Genomic DNA, 17,022 nt, shown 5'->3' with positions numbered 1-17,022 from the left:
GGGGTGCCCCCACAGCTCTCGATTCCGCCGCCCGTTCACGTTCCGCCCCATTCCTTGTTCACACTCTCCAGCGCTTCTTTCACTTCCATCGGCTCTGCGGACCTTGCAAACCTTATGCCTCACACCGTTCCTTGTCACCTTACGTAGTGGTTGCCATCAGATCTACCAAATTCAATCCAATTGTTCCTTTCTCCTCCTGGCCGCTTACCTGTCCGCCTGTCGCATCGTCCGTCCATTCATTTGCGCGTTGTCTGACCAACACCTGTTCGGCCCTTCCAGCGGCCCTGCTGTCGGCTTCTCTTCAAATCCGTCAGATGAAGCTTGAAGTTGCGAGTCAAGATCTTCTGTGGCAATTATGGGGTCCTTTCTAAGGAGTCTACGCAGAGATGTGGTGAGTGGTTCCGTCCTCGTTTGCCCCCCGGCCTTTGTCTCGTTTCGCCATCGTGCTATAGTCTCTTCTTGATGGTATGTTCAAGGACATACCAAGAGAAGCAAGAAAGGAAAGAGAGAAGAAGAAGAAGAAGAAGAAGAAGAAGAAGAAAAAGAAGAAAAGCTCTACCAAACCATGTTCCTCTCTGCCCTGCGACAACTGAATGCTAATCCTCGATTTGTCCAGGGACCCCCCACACCCTCAGTTGGGGCGACTCCCGCAAAGAAAGAACCACCAGTGCCCCCCGTGACCCCTTTAGAGAAGATGCTCCAGGATATGGGTGCGATCCGTGAGGATGGTAGTGACAAGTTTTTTGGGATGGAAAATGTGAGTCTTTGGCTGTGTCGCGGTACTTGGAATGCTATGTATAATGGTGCTAATGTTGTCTGCTATTTTTTCAGTACGGTAACACCTGGTAAGTCGATGTGTACCTGACTTCGGGCAGCTTGCAGTTTCAGAAGTGCACATTACTGACACTCACCTCGATAGTTATTGTAATTCGATTTTACAGTGTCTATATTATTCCGTTCCTTTTCGGGAGGCTGTCGTTAATTACCCGACCCGAACACCTATAGAGAGTCTAGAAGCGGCGTTAGCAAAGACTCTTCGCTATCAAAACTTCGCCGCTAACTTGGAAGCCGAGGCGCTGGCCGAGAAACAGAAAGCTGCCAATGCTCAGCGCCCTGGAGCGCCTCCGAATCAGCCGCAAAAACCAGAGGACAAAGACTCGCCCGAATACAAGAAGAAAATGGCATTACAAACGCTACCACTCTTGGAGACAAAGAACAACGCGACCAGCTATGGAATGTCAGAGTCCCTCTTTACGTCATTGAAAGACCTTTTCGAGTCTGTTGTTGCAAGCCAGTCGCGGATAGGTATAATCCGACCGCAGCACTTCTTGGATGTTCTCCGACGTGAACACGAAATGTTTCGGACTGCTATGCACCAAGACGCCCATGAATTCCTAAACCTACTTCTCAATGAAGTTGTTGCGAACGTGGAGGCAGAGGCATCTAAACAACCTGAATTAGAGAAGAGTCTCCCCCCAGCTGAAAGCACAGACTCGACTGAGCTATCGGGAAGCGCCGGCTCTAAAACCCCCAACACTACTCGCTGGGTGCATGAATTATTTGAAGGGACTCTGACATCGGAAACACAGTGTTTAACTTGTGAGAAGGTTTCGCAACGTGACGAAGTTTTCTTGGATCTGTCGGTAGACCTTGAACAGCACTCGTCGGTTACGTCGTGTTTGAGAAAGTTCTCAGCAGAGGAGATGCTTTGCGAAAGAAACAAGTTCCACTGCGATAACTGCGGTGGTCTTCAAGAGGCTGAAAAGAGGATGAAAATCAAGCGCCTGCCTCGGATTCTGGCTCTGCACCTCAAACGATTCAAATATACCGAAGACCTGCAACGACTTCAGAAGCTATTCCATAGAGTTGTCTATCCCTATCACCTTCGCCTTTTCAATACGACAGACGATGCGGAGGACCCAGATCGTTTGTACGAGCTTTATGCAGTGGTGGTGCATATCGGTGGCGGGCCATATCATGGACACTATGTCGCCATTATTAAAACACAGGATCGCGGATGGTTGTTGTTTGACGATGAGATGGTAGAGCCTGTGGATAAGAACTATGTCCGTAACTTCTTTGGCGACAGGCCAGGTCTGGCCTGCGCCTACGTCCTATTCTATCAGGAGACCACACTCGAGGCTGTTATGAAAGAACAAGAGCAGGAAAACCTGGACTTAAACACGGGCGTCGCTGACATAAACGACTCCACCTTAAAACAGAATGGCCATCCCCTATCTCCAGGGTTGGCCCATGTTCACAGCGCATCACAGATACCTTCAGCCAATGAACCCGCCCGATTCAGCAGTCTCCAACGGGCCCCTACTGCGCCTCCCTTGTTCCCTCACCCGGAACATGCAGACTCGGAAAGCGCATCCGCAGATCCTTCGACTACTACATCTAGCATCCCGCCTGTTCCCCCCATACCGGACACGCATTCTCTTCCTCTCAGCCCGAAAAAGAGCGATTCTCATTTCAAAAAGGAACGCGCCAAAGAGGAAAAGGAGCGAAAAGCAAGCGAGAAAGAAAAAGAGAAACAACGCCGGAAGGAACAGGAAGCGAGAATCAGGGAACAGCGACGAGAGGATGCCGAAATCAGAGCTGCGCTCGAGGCGAGCAAGGCGTCGAAGGCCGAGGAAGATCGTCGGCATTCTCCTGATGACAGCAAGAAGCCAAGCCATGGCTTGAGCCGTCTGAAGCGCGGTAGCAAGAGCTTCAGCCATCGGCTCGGCAAAGATAAAGAGAATCGGGCTCCATCCTCAGGTCTCCCGGCAACACCTATTGCGGAACACCCACCATCAAGAAACGGGGCTTCCGAATCACAGCAACAACTACCCAACGGCCAATCTCCGGGTTTTCATGGCTTACATACTAGGCATACAGGACTAGGCGAAGAGCGGGATACACTCAAAGATCCTAAACACGACCCTAAACACGACAGAAGCGGACACCATGGAAAATGGAGGAGTTTCAGTCTCAAGAAGAAGTCGTTTAGCATTCTTTCATGAGCCTTTCTTCTCGTCCCGGTATTTCGGCGACAAGTATCGGCGATATCTTTCTGCACATAGAATGCGCGTTTTCCGTACATATTTCGATGTATCATCACCTTTATCTTCATACCGGTCGTATGGATCTTCCGGCGGCATATTTCAGAGTCCCGCGCATCCTATAGCAAGGATACCATAGGAACCGGTTAAGTTTTACTTCTTCGTGCGCGTTTTTGCTTCTTATCGCATACGATGCATTCTATTAGCTTGTTGTTTTAGCCACCACTCCATATTTTCGATTCATCAACTTTGTGATACCCGTGCCTGGGTCACATAGCTGGGCAAACGAGGCGTTTGGCGCGTTCATTTCTGTTTGACATTGCTTTTCAAATGAGCTGGCAATTTATGGCAAGGGGTTCAGGTCTGTTCAGGTTATGGGAACGGTGTGCAAATTCTGAAAAGAAAAGAACAGCAGAGTATTTATTTTACTGTACTGTAGGTAGGATGGGTCACACACGCCCATCCTTTCGCCATGTATATCGTGTTCTATTACTCCAGGGGATGTCCACACAAATAGACAGCGTTGTATGAAACCAGCACGGTGCATGAATCTCGGTGCAAACTAGATGTGGAATATTCATTGCCCTTCAAAGAGGCGAGCGAACCATCTAACCACTTGGATTCAGGTATACATATGTAATTGTATCATTTGAAGCTTTTTCAGGACATCCATATTTCCACGCTAAACCCCAGTAAAAGAAGAAAGGAAATATTCTATAGAAACAACCATTTACTCATATAGTCAGTCACATTGCAACGAGAGAACACCACTTCCAGGCCACAAACGTCCCATCCGAGCCAACCAGGAGCAGAAACAGCCCCATTCTCGAGTGCAGTTCGCTGCAGTCTCCTCCATTGTCCAGCTACCAAGAATCCATATATTCTTCATTGCATGCGACTCGTGCGCTCGTGTATCGTTTCTCTCCGCAGCAGGCAGTGAAGGCAAACGCTGCACTTGATATTCAGAGAAGTTCGAGATATGGGGCGTTTCGGCAAGTACTGCATTCCCTCTAGCTAGCTCGCAGGGTGTCCGGTCGATCGCTCGGTAATAGAATCAATCAAAAAAAAAGTAAATAAAATAAAATACTCCGCAGGAAATCAGAACAAAGGAACCAGTCGCTCAACCGAGAATAATCGAATATACAATAATTATAGTGTTTATGACGATAAGGGGTACTAGCGCGCATATAAACCATTAGCACTCGATCCGAAGCATGTGTATAGATGATCTCAGACAAAGACCACCCAGCCAGGGAGCCAGGTAGATAGATAGATAGGATATCCACAACATACTTCGCATAACAGTCCGCACACTGGCGATCAGATCTACCGTTTTAGCCTTGACGCTGGTACTATCGTATGATGTACCGAAGGCCGGGTCAGCTTGACTGCGACCCCATCCGACTATGTAGAGGTTACTTGATTAGCTGGGGGTTTCGCTTTTGCTTGTGAATGGGGGGGTGGAGAGGGAAAGGTAATCGACTCGACGTACTTCTGGCGAGGAAGCGGTCTTCGCTTAGGATTGCGATTGCATTTGTTATTAAGACGGCGACGTAGACGAGGCGCCCGAGACCGAAGAGGAACATTTTGGAGTGCGGTGTTGGTGTGTTGGTTGCGGAGTGGATTTGGAGGAGAAGGTGAGAGGTGTCTTTGGTCCGGCGATAACGATAAATGTTCCGCGGACACGGGACGTGTGAGCCAAGACTGGATTTATTGATTAAATATGATTTATACTCCGTATAGTAGCAGTAACGCGACCAAAGAGGGTCCTTTAACCTCTTAGAAAGTACTAAATTATGTTTACTAACTAACTAACTCACTACCTACCTCCCTTCTCGCTATAACTTTTGTATCCGCCTTTGTTGATCAACCTGCTATCAAATTGGAACGTTAATAAACAGCCTGAGATTTAAATGCTCCCAGAAAGTGTCTCCGGTTTTCTGCTTCTATTCTAACCAACAACTACAACTCCAATTGCGGCACAATGGGGAAAGCTGATACTGGTATGATTTGTTTTAACCCCCCCCCCCCCCCCCCCCCCCCCCAATCCATGTAATTCTTACTAATCTCTACTGTTCCCATCAGCTTTCATACTCCTTCTTGGCGCCATCCCAGCCCTCATACTCCTCCACCTTTACCTGGCTCCCTACACCAAGGTAGAGGAGTCTTTCCATGTTCAAGCTATTCATGACATTCTCACGTATGGCATCCCAACTCAACATGTTGCCGAGGCTCTACGCGCCAATTATGATCATTTCACCTTCCCCGGTGCTGTGCCCCGGACATTTGTCGGAGCTGCCGTTTTGTCTGCAGTCTCGCAGCCATTCATCTGGTTGAATGACACGATTGATAGGCAACTGCTCGGTATAAAAGCCTTCGTATAGCTGCTTTGTAACGCTCGGACTAACGGGATAAACCTCAGCACGAGCCATTCTGGGCCTGTTCAATGCTCTGTCTTTACTCTCCTTCGCATCCGGATTGCGACGAGCTTTCGGAAAGACTACCGCGATCTGTTACTTGCTTTACCAGGCAAGCCAATTCCATGTCCTCTACTATGCATCGCGGACACTGTCCAACATGTTTGCTTTCGGGTTATCTACCCTAGCGCTGGGATACCTCCTCCAGGACCATTCTCAATCAGCAACCTCCAAGACGTATAGAAGCCGGTGTCGGTTATCTCTGTGCCTGTTGACCATAGCCGGTATTATCTTCCGCTCGGAACTCGCCCTCTTCCTTGCCACCAACACCATCTTTCTTTTCCTTACAGGACGCATCGGCATTCAGCGTGAGATAATCCCAGCCGGGCTGCTAGGCCTGCTCCTCGGCTTAGGATCAACTGTACTTGTGGATTCATTCTTCTGGCAAAAGTATCCCCTATGGCCAGAGCTAGAAGCTTTCATATTCAACGTCATCCACGGTCAATCATCTGCCTGGGGCACACATCCTTGGCACTTCTACTTCACCAACGCCATCCCTCGCCTCCTACTAAACCCTCTGGTCTATCTGGTCGGGCTTCCAGTCGCCCTGTTCCAGCCATCAACCCGATCCGCAGCAGCATACCTGCTTATCCCATCACTTACCTTCATAGCCATCTACAGCATCCAACCTCACAAAGAATGGCGTTTCATTGTTTACACCATCCCCCCACTCACCGCCGCCTCCGCCCTGGGAGCATCCTACATCTGGACACACCGGACCAAATCCCTCCTCTACCGTCTTCTCTCTATGGCCATGATCCTATCTACCTTCGCCTCATTCCTCTGCTCAACTTTCATCCTCCTCCCCGCCTCCTCCGCGAACTACCCAGGTGCACACGCCCTCCAATCCCTCCACAGCCACGCCCACAGCACCAAACCCATCATCTCCGTCCACCTAGGCAACCTCGCCTGCCAAACAGGCGTCACCCGGTTCCTCGAAATGCCTAATCAACCAGACAATTCAACCCCAACCTGGACATACGACAAAACCGAAAACGAAACCCTCAAAGCCACATCTTCCTTCTGGACTCAGTTCGACTACCTCCTTGTCGAACCGGGGGAAGAAGAAGCGAAGGTCCGATCTCTCTCCGGACCAGATTATTGGGAAGATGTGGATGTTATTGACGGGTTCGCGGGTCTGAGGATTGTTCGACCAGGTGAAGAGGCCGTGGGTACAGTTGAGGAGCGGATTCTAACGAAGTTTATTGGTGAAGATGGGGCTCGGGTTTGGAGAGCTGGTCGGGAGTTTGCTCGTCGGGCTGTCACTCGGGGTTGGTGGGTTGAGCTGAGGATGAATCCGAAGATTAAGATTTTGGGGCGGGTTTCTGTTTAGGATATTTTTTTTGTGTTCCTTGTACTGTACTTATTTTGAATGGTGTGGATTTTATTTGAGTATATGTGTTCTATTTCGCATCTTATTGTTTAAAAATGTAGGAGGTATCTGCGCAAAAAACGTATATGTCAAAGCGATGTGTGGGCCGGATTTTCCAAATACCATTCGGCCAACAATGCAATACATCTAGAGCTAGACAACGGTGTACAGCAAGCATCCGCCAGCTTTATATGCAAATATGAACATTACAAGAATCCTAAAGCAAAACTTGGGTATTTCCATCATTCCAAACAAACCCCCAACCAATCATGCCTCCTTACTTTCCAACCGATCCAATCTACCCTCCAGATCACGCACCCAGGGCTCAACAAGCGCGATATTGCTCTTTAGAGCCCCCTCTCCCTGGTTCATCTTTTCTTCGACAACATGCAGCCCCTCGCGCCATTGGTCGATCTCCCGAGCCATATCGGCTTGGCGTCGTTCCAGCTCATCAAGGGATTCGGAGGCTTGAGCGGCGCCTGCGTGGATGGCGCGGAGGGAGCGAAGTCGTTCCAGCACGCTTGGAAGAATAGGGTGGAGGGACTGGATGGTTGGGAGTGTGGCGTAGAGAGCTTGGATCTTCGTGGCTTGCTCATCACGTTGGGTCGCTGCGGGGTCGACCTCTGTGGCGGATGAGGACACGGACATGTCGGACGGTTCGAGAGCTGCGGAGGCGATGCGGGCATTTTGCGCGGCCTTGGCGGCATCGACGGCGCGCTTGCGTGCGGATGCGAGGGCTTCGGTGTCGGCGGTTAGCTTTCTCACACGGGTCGACAGAGTCTCGAGATGAGGTGTCGACACTGTCGTCGAAGGTGGAGCGGAGCCTATTGTTGGGACCGCAGAGACAGGAGCCGGGCCGACGAGGATGTTCATTAGAGTGGTCAGACGGGATGTAAGGTGGTCTAGAGCCGGTAAGACGGGCTGGAGTGGTACATATGAGCTCCCATCAGCGATGAAGGGGTTCGAGGAGCTGGAGATGCCCATCGCAGCCTCGACAAGCGCCAGCCGGCCGTCAAAGGCCGCAGCGTGCGCCAGAACACCGGAAGATGGAGCATTAGGGGGGGTTGTCTTTTTCTCCGCCTTCTCAGTTGGTCCATCCGGCTTGTCCGGGTCATCGGGGGCTGTTTCAGAGATCTTCTTGGATAGTATCGCGGCTGCCGAGTGCGGTCCAGATGTGCTTCGGGAGGAGGCATAGAGATTATCCAACGCCCGACTCAACTCTAGCACTCCGTCGTCCAGACCTTCCTTGTACTCTGCCTGGGTTTCATTGGACCCTAATCCAGTTTGACGAGAAGCCATTTCATCCTTCAATTCCTCCACTTCTCTGCGAAGGCGAGCAAGTCTTCTGTCCAAACCTTCATCTTCACTATCGCTGAAGTCCCCTACTTCTTCCAAACCATTCTCGTCTCTCTGGCGTCGGCGACTCTTGCTCCGATATGCTTTCCGTTTCGTAGCGATACTGTCGGAGAAATTGACTTCGCGCGCATCAACGGTAGCACCGAGGAAGTGAGCGCGCGCCTCGTCCGCATTGATGCCTTGGCGGTCAATATCGGGATTAGAGCCAGCATCATCATCTGAATTGGAATTGGTGCGGATTGTTGCAGTCTGAGTACGATAGATATATAGTGATATGGTCAGAGGACAACTCCGTATGTTAGTAGTTCAGATGTGGTGGCTAACCGGTACAGTGGACGCTTCATCGGTCAAATCGGGGGTCTCGTAGATATCGGGCGCGAGGTCCTATGTCCAAAGCCATTGGGGTTAGAAACACGGTAAACATGCAAGCATGGCAATGCTCGCGTGGGGAAGAACTAATTTACCAGATCCGGAAGCCCCGCATATTTCTTATTGAAAGCCATGATCTGGGTGCAGAGTGTTTGGTTGGAGCATCTCGGAAGGACTCCTTGTAAACTAAATGTAAACTATGGGAACAAGGACGAATTGCGGTGGGTCTCCGCGTTGGCACGTGAAAGGGGCAATTGCCCTTTTCGGCCTGAGGCATTGAACCATTTGATTAACAAAAGAATGAGGTCCATTCATTAACTGTTTTCAATATAGGGAGTACACACGCAAATACGTAATGACTATGGTGACATTCAACTTCACATGATTTGATGATTGTGTCATATCTCCATTAAAAATGCACACTCCATGGGACGTTCCGTGCTGAAACAGGCATCTGTGTTTCAATGTTGGTTTGGCATTTGGCGCCAAGCAGGTTCCTTCGCCATCATAGGACAACCAGTAGGGGGTTTAACAGCCATGGCGTCGAGATGTAATTTTAAAGTACTAGTAGTAGTAGTAGAAGAAGAAGAAGAAGGGGAACACATGCACGTGGTTACAGCCTCGGAGGTTGACAATCTGGGCAGGTCATGCCTAATCCGGTAGTTTGTGGAGGACGTGACTGGAACTGCCCGGAAAGGCACATGAATGTGACTTGACTTCCTCTTTCCCTGACTTCAATCTATTTAAACACCCTCTCCTTATATCCTCTCACTACCCCAGTAGTTCCCTCTCATTCTTATTACCTGCATCCTCCTCCTCAGCACTAACTGCCTCTCACCTCCATCGTTTTTTTTAATCGACTTGTATACTCCTCCTATCTCTTATCTAACCTACCCCGCATCACCATGGCTGCCCCCGCTGATATCACTATCAAGGACCTCAGTGGAGAGTGGACGATGGTATGTAGAAACCTTCTAATCTAATTCTTGGGCACTCAGAGTTCAACGAAATTTTCGCCGTGATAGACCCTAACTCTTATGCGTTCTTAGGACAAACCCCTCTCCAACCCCACTGAGCCTATTCTGGCCCTGGTAAGTTACCCACAAGCAAAGACTAAACTAGCCCTGGCTGAAGCAAAGTACTGACGTTGTCGTAAATAGCAAGGAATGGGCTGGATGAAGCGTAAGGCTCTCAACATCGCAACCGTCACCCTCACGGTCCACCAATACGCGGACGAGAAGGACCCAAAGGTCCTGCACATCACCATCGACCAAACAGTCACCGGAGGTATCCCCGGCACAACCGAACACCGTATCACCGATTGGGAAGGACGGGAGCACGAGGACCACGTCTTTGGCAAGGTCAGAGGTCAATCCCGCTTGATTCGGGGCTCGAAGGGCGACGATGGAAAGTTCCGCCCTAACGTGGAAATCGCTACCAAGACCGATGACGAGACAGTGAAGAAGTTCTTGAAGGGCGAGATTCTGGCTGATGGAAAGGATACTGAGGGCTTCATCGCCGACAACGTTGGTGAAGAGTATGGTGAGGGCGAGAGTCTTTTCCTCCAGAGCTTTGTGGAGAACCTGGACAGCAACGGTGGCTGGACTGCTGAGCAAGTGCGTATTCCCTGCTCCATATACCTTCGCATTGGTGCGACATCATTGCAAATACTAACCTGGACTCCTTAGATCTGGGGCTTCGAAGTGATCGATGAAAAGCGCTACCACACTCGCCGTGTTGTCGTTGCCAAGGGCGGCAAATATGAAATGGCCCGCTTTGTGTACAGCAGGAAATAGTAGATATCATTTGCATTAGCGTTGAATAAATTTCCTTATTATTAGCCTTCAATTGTCCAGACTAAATCGGTCTTGACTCTGAGACTTGGGTTCAATCCGAATCCACATGAACATCAGCCACCGCTGTACCTGCCAAAAGGAATAGACAGCCACATACATCCTTAGCGGGTTCACTACTGTAGCGTACAAGTCATAATGGTACAAAGTAATGGCATTGATAACATTTTGCCCAGTATCCCACAAGGCAGGCACTGATTGGAGTACTACTAGCCTGTAATTGCAGACCAAGTACCCGCACTCCTTAGGGTATATTTATAGTATCTTCATCGCCGAAATGTGAATAGAAGGACCGTGACAATTTTCCTTCAAAAGAGAACAAGTATCATCAAAAGAACCCCTGAAACTCAATAGACTTCATTATTTGGATATTTCATGGTCAATTTAGTGGTGAGTGGGCATCACAACATGCGCCTTAGTGCTAACGGCATCCTCACTCCGCCACAAGCTCGTCACAGTCTTCTGCTGGGTGTAGAACTGCAAGCCAGGCTTGCCGTAGAATGTATTAGCTCCACCGCCGGCAATACTCTTCTTGTTTCCAGTGAAGGAGAACATGGGGAGAGGGACTGGGATGGGGACATTGATGCCAACTTGTCCGGCCTCAATGTCCTTCTGGAAGCGTGACGCAGTAGAACCGGAGCAAGTGAAGATGGCAGCTCCGTTGCCGTATTCATTCTTGTTGATGAGGTCGATGGCATCCTCAAGAGTAGGGACGCTAAGGCAGACCAGAACAGGACCGAAGATCTCTTCCTTGTAGCAGGTCATCTCAGGGGTGACACCGGTGATGATAGTAGGACCGACCTTGAAAAGCACGGTATGTCAGAAATGGCGTTATCATTCGTGCAGTGGAAGAGAAATGGTTCACTTACAAAGTTGCCGTTGGGGTACTTCTCAGGCTTGTAGCCCCTTCCATCCAGAAGGATCTTTGCGCCCTCCTTCTCTGCACTGGCAATCAAATCTTCGATGCGCTTCTTGCTCTCGGGGCTAATAACAGGGCCGAGATCGGCTCCCTCTTCAAATCCGCCGTTGACATTCAATGCCTTGGCACGCTCGGCGATCTCAGGAAGCCATTCCTCGGTCTCGCCAACCATGACCACAGTGCTCAAGGCCATGCAGCGCTGGCCAGCAGCGCCAAAAGCTGCTCCCACGATGGCATTCAAGGTGTGGTTCTTGTTGCAGTCGGGAAGGACAGCGGCATGATTCTTGGCTCCCAGATTGGCCTGGACACGCTTGCCATTGGCAGAACCACGAGTGTAGATGTACTCACCAGCACGGTTGCTACCGACGAAGCTGATCGCCTTGATGGCAGGCTCATCGATGATGAAGTCAACAGTCTTCGCGGAACCATGGACGATGTTGACGACACCGGCGGGGAAGCCAGCTTCCTTAGCCAGCTCCGCCAAGATCATGGCAGCGCCAGGGTCGCGCTCTGACGGCTTAAGGATCAGACAATTACCCGTGATGGTAGCAATGGGGATGCACCAAAGAGGAATCATTGCGGGGAAGTCTGCGGGGAGCGGTTAGCCTCGGAGAAGAGCGGTGGATCCTCCATGATGCAAGGGGGCGCTTACTGAAGGGGCAAATAGCTGCGACAACACCCAGGGGCTCCCTGTAGCTCCTGGTCTCCATATCTTTAGCAACTTCCAGCACTTCTCCTGTAAGCTGCGTAGTGATGCCACAGGCGGTCTCAGCAACCTGTAGGCCACGGAGAACATCACCCTTGGCATCGGCAAAAGTCTTGCCCTGTTCGAGAGTGATAGACGCAGCGAGACGGTCCCAGTTGGAACGAATCAGACTGACGAACTTGAACATGATCTGCTGCCTGGCAATCACGCTCATTGCCCGCCATGCTGGGAATGCCTTCTCGGCGGACTCAACTGCCGCCCGCAATTCCTCATCTGTACTCTGGGGGACTCTAGTGACGAGATTGTTGGTTGCGGGGTCATGGAGGTCAATCCAAGTCGTAGCCTTAGAGGCAACAAATTCGTTGTCCAGAAAGTTGGCCGTATCAATTGGGTTAGCAATCTGCTTGTGGTCCGTCGGGTACTCGGTAGCGGTAGTAGCCGCGGAAGTAGTTGCGGGGGTCATTTGGCGGGCGGTGGCGTGCAGTCTGCGCGCAGCAACGTTGGAAGCGGGAGAGGAAGAAGTTACAGAAGAAGCTCGGCGAGCAAGAGCTGAAGAAGAAGACATCGAGGCAGTCATTAGAGAACGTGATGTTGCTGACCTGGCAGACGATGCGTTGGCAAGACTCGTGCGGGGAGACGCAGCGCGGAGTGTGGGGAGAGAACGGGCAAGAGACCGGCGGGCGGCCATAGTGACAAAGAGATCAAAAGAGGATATACAGGTAGAGAAGAAAGAAAAGGAGGAGCAATTAATGAGAAAGATGATGCATGAAAGAATAAACTACTGAGGTGGGGGGGGGAAGAGGTGATAAATAGTACTCAGCTAGCAAGGAGGAGAGGAATGATACTAGTATACCCCGACTGTCCGATACGGGTGCCGCTGCTTTTGTGAGGGCTGCACGTGAGCGCTCCCAAAGCACTTCAGGTCACGCACCGAGCACGCACCAACTGCCCCGGATTACTCGCCGAGCACCTCAGCTTCCTGCAATATGACAGTCCATGTAACAGATAAGAACGCCATCATCATTTCGAGGAGGGTATTGAGATTAAGATGGAGTACTTCAGCAATCTACCTATACTAAGGCCAACTGGGCTTCGTGTTAAGAATTGTTTGGGAGAGAACATGTATGCATACTGAACAGTTTAGTACGTAGTAGTATATTCCCGTGTTCAAAATGACTTTCATTTGGCTATCGCAATGGTGAATAAGCTTAGTTGTTCTGAGAATGATCAGGGCACGCACTTTCTAACTCCAACCACGGTACGACCTGCTCAAAAAGCACAAAGCGGCGGTGCTTTCGACCGAATCTAGAATCAGAAAGTCAAGAAGTTTCCACAGAAATGCTGTTCGGTACTAAGTTCTCCGTATTGGAAAATCGATCCCAAATGATTTCCCGATACGATCGCCGAGGGCAACCGATAACGCTGCTCGGCGCTGTAGGCCAATCATTACCTCCAATCAGGAGCTACTTGCCGAATTCAATGCAACCAGACAAAGGAAGTTTAATCGTAGTAGTATGGATTTCCCCGCGGAATATGCTTCTATAGTGGCTTGGTTGCCGGAGACCATTCGACACCGTCTGCTGGTTTCCAGATTCAGAATTAAACCTCTCAATCTATCATTTCAATTTTGGAAATCGCCACAAGATGAGAAGAAGAAGTGGATGGAGAGAATAAAACGTAAACTGATCTTATAACCCGTATGAATGTTCAGTACTCATTCTTCAACATATGCAGATACCTTGCGGAAAGCGCCTATTGACCCATCAGCATCGCTGTATGTATTATCAATCAGGTATCTCTTTACCTAGCTCACAAGCCCAATTGTTAGCCAAGTTATTTAAGTTGTCTAGTGATGAAGAAGTTAATCTATATTAGGCCTAACATCATGGAGCCATTATTGTTATTTTCCGTTTTTAATTCGGACTATCTTCTTCTTTCCAATGGCCAGTCGTGTGTATAGGGTTCCATATGGAGTATACATATTTTAGCATAGGGCAGCTAGGGACGTTGTTGGACACAGGATGTACCATGGGCGGGGTAGAAGAACAAAGAATCAAGGATTGACCCTCAGCTTCAAATTGTTATACTGCTACAAAGGAAACGGTACGAAGTCTTAGCTTGATTGTTCAAGGGCACTTGTATACGATGAGGCGAAAAGGCCTATGAATTCCTAATTCGAAAGGCAAAAAATACGGCGAATATTTTGGGGATAGCCGTAACGATTTTCAAGCTAAAGAACAAGGCTACTTTACAAGCTCCCGCAGAAACAGTTCCCTATCTGTATGCTCTCATATCTCATCAAAAGTGGTATGATTCCCTCAACGTTTACCACAGGAGACCGCTAGTTGAACGTGCAATACACGTCGGGTATGATATCAAAATTGAAAATGTCTGGGTTTCACTTTATTTGCTTCTTCCTACACTCGTCCTCACTCTCTCTCGGGTATCATAGCACAATTTTACTGAGCAGAAGAACGGGTGGTACGCTTGCTAGCGCCGCCCTTGCCCGTGTCCGCAGAGCTGCTGACAGCCTCGCTGGCCTTCTCCTTGGCAGCGCCTGCAGCCTCCTTGCCCTTCTTAACAGGGGCAGGGGCGGGGGTGCTGGCCTTGATGGCGCCCACGATGATGAGGACCATCGAGAGAACCAGGGCTCCCAAAGTACCAGCGACCTCAGGAGCTTGCTTAACGGCATTCACAGGGTCCTGCTTGGCAAGTCCAACAAAGTGGTCAACCTTCTCACGGACGAAAGTGACGGGGTCTTCCTTGAAGCTAACACTGGTGGCAGGGGCAGTCTCCTCCTTCTTGGGCTTGGAGGCCTCCTCCTCGGCAACCTCGACGGGGTGCTTTACATCAAAGGTCTCCTTGCGGAGCTGCTCAGCATCCTCGGTGGAGTGGCCAATGTAGATGTTGTCGAACAGGATGTCGTTCTGCATAGTCCAGATTTCAAAGCCAATCTAGGAAACATTAGCTATACGAGACCCAAATAACCATAGAAGAGATGTACTCACAGCGCCCATAGGCTCGAAGTTGGAGGGGGTCTTATCTTCGAAGTAAGCCGGGTTGGCGATCTTGCGGGGAGCCCAGGGGCCCTTGTAGGCGGGGTTGTCGATCATAGGAGCAGTCCACTTGCCCTTGTAGGCAGGGTTCTTCTTCATCGGAGGGCTCCAGGGGCCACATCCAGAGATGTCATTGCACTTAGGGTTGGGAACAGTGGGGGGAATCCAATCGCCATCCTCCTCATCGTCCCAGTCCTCAGGCTTCTCGGCCTCGGGGTCAGGAATGCTGGTGGCTTCCTCCTCAAGCCAGTCCTCGGGCTTAGTGGCTTCCTCGTCAACAATCTCGTAGGGAGCTTCCTCATCCCAGTCCTCAGGCTTGGTGGCCTCAGGGTCAGGAATCTTCACATCGTCAACCCAATCGGCGGGCTTCTTATCCTTGGGGTCATCGATCTCCTTCTCGGGGTTGACAGAAGGGTTGAAGTCCTCAAGCAAGGTGCCGTTCTTAACAGCCTCACCATCAATGAGGATCTGGAAAGACTGGTCGGGACGAACAATCAAGGTGTACAAGGAAGTGACCTTGTTGGTGCGAGCAGCAGGAGGAGCCTTGAGGTGCTTCTCCTCGTACTCGCCAGTCTTGGGGTTCTTGTGGCGGAAGATAAAATGGACCTGATGGTATATGAGTCGCAACTCAGAGACGTGGCGTTGAAGTATCTCCTATAACGTACCTTGTTGGTAGCACCGCACTTGTCGGGACCGAACATGATCACATAGGGGGTGGCGTTAGAGAACTCCTCGGCGTGGAGCTTCTTGTTCTCCTGAAGGAGCTTGAGGTAGGCACCACCGCAAACGAGGGAGTCTACCACGATGTAGATTAGACACTGAATGTTTAAAAAGCTGTGTGGAGACAAAGCTTACTCTGGGGCTTGACCTCATACTGGACAACCAAGGTCTTGCCCTTGTTATCAATCTTCTTGGGGAATTTCGCCGAGATGGCATGGTGGGCAGCAGGGTTCTTCACGACGAGACCCTTGTCTCCGTCGATGCCCTTAAAGACCGTGGGTTCCTCAACGGACCATTCACCGACGTAGGCCCAGTCCTCTTCCGTTTGGGAGTCATCCTTCTTCGCATGGGATGGTGTCCACCGAGATTCCCAGTCATCGGTGAATTGCTCGAGAAAGGGAGCTTTGAGGGTGGTAGGCTAGGCGCTGTCAACAAACCGCGCAGGGACGGGGCGCACTAACACCGGGGGATAACTTACGGTGAAAGTCGGCTTCTCGACGACAGAGGTAGCTTCGGGGTTCTTCTCAGCCTCCTCAGCATGAGCATAGCCCATGAGAGTGGCCGAAGAAACCAAAGCGGAGGCAACAGCTGCGTTGAAACGCATGATGAATTAGAACGGGCGCTCAAACTAAGAATCCCGACTCGGTAGTAGCTTTTGGAAAGAAAGAAACAAATAAGTAAACGTTTAAACAATTGGTCCTCCGTAGAGGTTGGAGGGGGTAAAGAGTGTCAAGATGAGAGCGTACCACAAACTAACCGCACGACGGAAGGAAGAAGAGAGAGAAGAGGAGAAAGAGAAGACCAGTGTCGGGGAGGTTGATTATATGAAGCTGGGAAGGTAGCTTAAGTTCAATCTGGCCTCTTCCGCTGCCGCTTGCCCCTTGGGGTAAAGTTCCACCAGCCCAAAGAGGGTTAGTGACAGATTCTCCAATGTTCTGTCCAGTGTCCATTGATTCTAAGAACCGTTTCATTGCTTTTTTGTCATTCTTTTCCTGGTAGTCACGGTCTTAGCGTCTCTGTATGTCATTGGTAGAACTCCATAACCATTTATTCCATCCTTTTATAACCTTCCCAAAAACATATTGGTCTTCATCTCAAATAAGAGAATTCAATCCACTCAATGTAAATACCAAATAGATATAAATAT

General features: G+C 50.1%; 7 protein-coding genes across 7 annotated transcripts; 3 read left to right on the top strand and 4 right to left on the bottom strand.

Moving 5' to 3' along the window:
* The first annotated feature begins 76 nt into the window (after nucleotides 1-76).
* creB (ubiquitin C-terminal hydrolase CreB) lies at nucleotides 77-3,193 on the top strand. Its single transcript, XM_032052220.1, has 4 exons — nucleotides 77-391; nucleotides 617-757; nucleotides 832-845; nucleotides 920-3,193. The coding sequence occupies exons 1-4, from the start codon at nucleotides 356-358 to the stop codon at nucleotides 3,006-3,008; spliced, it is 2,280 nt and encodes a 759-aa protein (XP_031909334.1). The 5' UTR covers nucleotides 77-355; the 3' UTR covers nucleotides 3,009-3,193.
* Nucleotides 3,194-4,242: 1,049 nt separating this feature from the next.
* BDV38DRAFT_286991 (YOS1 family protein) lies at nucleotides 4,243-4,633 on the bottom strand (the record flags this gene model as incomplete). Its single annotated transcript, XM_032060781.1, has 2 exons — nucleotides 4,243-4,451; nucleotides 4,540-4,633. The coding sequence occupies 2 exons, from the start codon at nucleotides 4,631-4,633 to the stop codon at nucleotides 4,243-4,245; spliced, it is 303 nt and encodes a 100-aa protein (XP_031909333.1).
* A 398-nt stretch (nucleotides 4,634-5,031) lies between these two features.
* On the top strand, nucleotides 5,032-6,857 carry BDV38DRAFT_286990 (dolichyl-P-Man:Man(7)GlcNAc(2)-PP-dolichol alpha-1,6-mannosyltransferase; the record flags this gene model as incomplete). Its single annotated transcript, XM_032060780.1, has 3 exons — nucleotides 5,032-5,050; nucleotides 5,133-5,411; nucleotides 5,470-6,857. 3 exons carry the CDS (start codon nucleotides 5,032-5,034, stop codon nucleotides 6,855-6,857), a joined length of 1,686 nt encoding a protein of 561 aa, XP_031909332.1.
* Nucleotides 6,858-7,007: 150 nt separating this feature from the next.
* Nucleotides 7,008-9,259, bottom strand: BDV38DRAFT_258841 (dynactin subunit 2). Its single transcript, XM_032055767.1, has 3 exons — nucleotides 8,717-9,259; nucleotides 8,577-8,636; nucleotides 7,008-8,501 (listed from the first exon to the last, which is right to left on the bottom strand). Exons 1-3 carry the CDS (start codon nucleotides 8,753-8,755, stop codon nucleotides 7,164-7,166), a joined length of 1,437 nt encoding a protein of 478 aa, XP_031909331.1. The 5' UTR covers nucleotides 8,756-9,259; the 3' UTR covers nucleotides 7,008-7,163.
* Nucleotides 9,260-9,405: 146 nt separating this feature from the next.
* BDV38DRAFT_188364 (uncharacterized protein) lies at nucleotides 9,406-10,638 on the top strand. Its single transcript, XM_032052218.1, has 4 exons — nucleotides 9,406-9,580; nucleotides 9,671-9,712; nucleotides 9,782-10,237; nucleotides 10,310-10,638. The coding sequence occupies exons 1-4, from the start codon at nucleotides 9,527-9,529 to the stop codon at nucleotides 10,415-10,417; spliced, it is 660 nt and encodes a 219-aa protein (XP_031909330.1). The 5' UTR covers nucleotides 9,406-9,526; the 3' UTR covers nucleotides 10,418-10,638.
* Nucleotides 10,584-12,901, bottom strand: BDV38DRAFT_188374 (CoA-acylating methylmalonate-semialdehyde dehydrogenase). Its single transcript, XM_032052219.1, has 3 exons — nucleotides 12,046-12,901; nucleotides 11,344-11,981; nucleotides 10,584-11,275 (listed from the first exon to the last, which is right to left on the bottom strand). The coding sequence occupies exons 1-3, from the start codon at nucleotides 12,785-12,787 to the stop codon at nucleotides 10,859-10,861; spliced, it is 1,797 nt and encodes a 598-aa protein (XP_031909329.1). The 5' UTR covers nucleotides 12,788-12,901; the 3' UTR covers nucleotides 10,584-10,858.
* A 1,657-nt stretch (nucleotides 12,902-14,558) lies between these two features.
* On the bottom strand, nucleotides 14,559-16,479 carry clxA (calnexin; the record flags this gene model as incomplete). The annotated part of the gene is made up of 5 exons (XM_032060779.1): nucleotides 14,559-15,053; nucleotides 15,108-15,761; nucleotides 15,821-15,951; nucleotides 16,011-16,293; nucleotides 16,354-16,479. 5 exons carry the CDS (start codon nucleotides 16,477-16,479, stop codon nucleotides 14,559-14,561), a joined length of 1,689 nt encoding a protein of 562 aa, XP_031909328.1.
* Nucleotides 16,480-17,022: the final 543 nt, after the last annotated feature.

Source organism: Aspergillus pseudotamarii (genome assembly GCF_009193445.1).
Source record: "Aspergillus pseudotamarii strain CBS 117625 unplaced genomic scaffold BDV38scaffold_69, whole genome shotgun sequence".
In the NCBI taxonomy this organism is placed as follows: Eukaryota; Fungi; Ascomycota; class Eurotiomycetes; order Eurotiales; family Aspergillaceae; genus Aspergillus; species Aspergillus pseudotamarii.
This window is presented reverse-complemented; position numbering and strand designations above follow the sequence as displayed.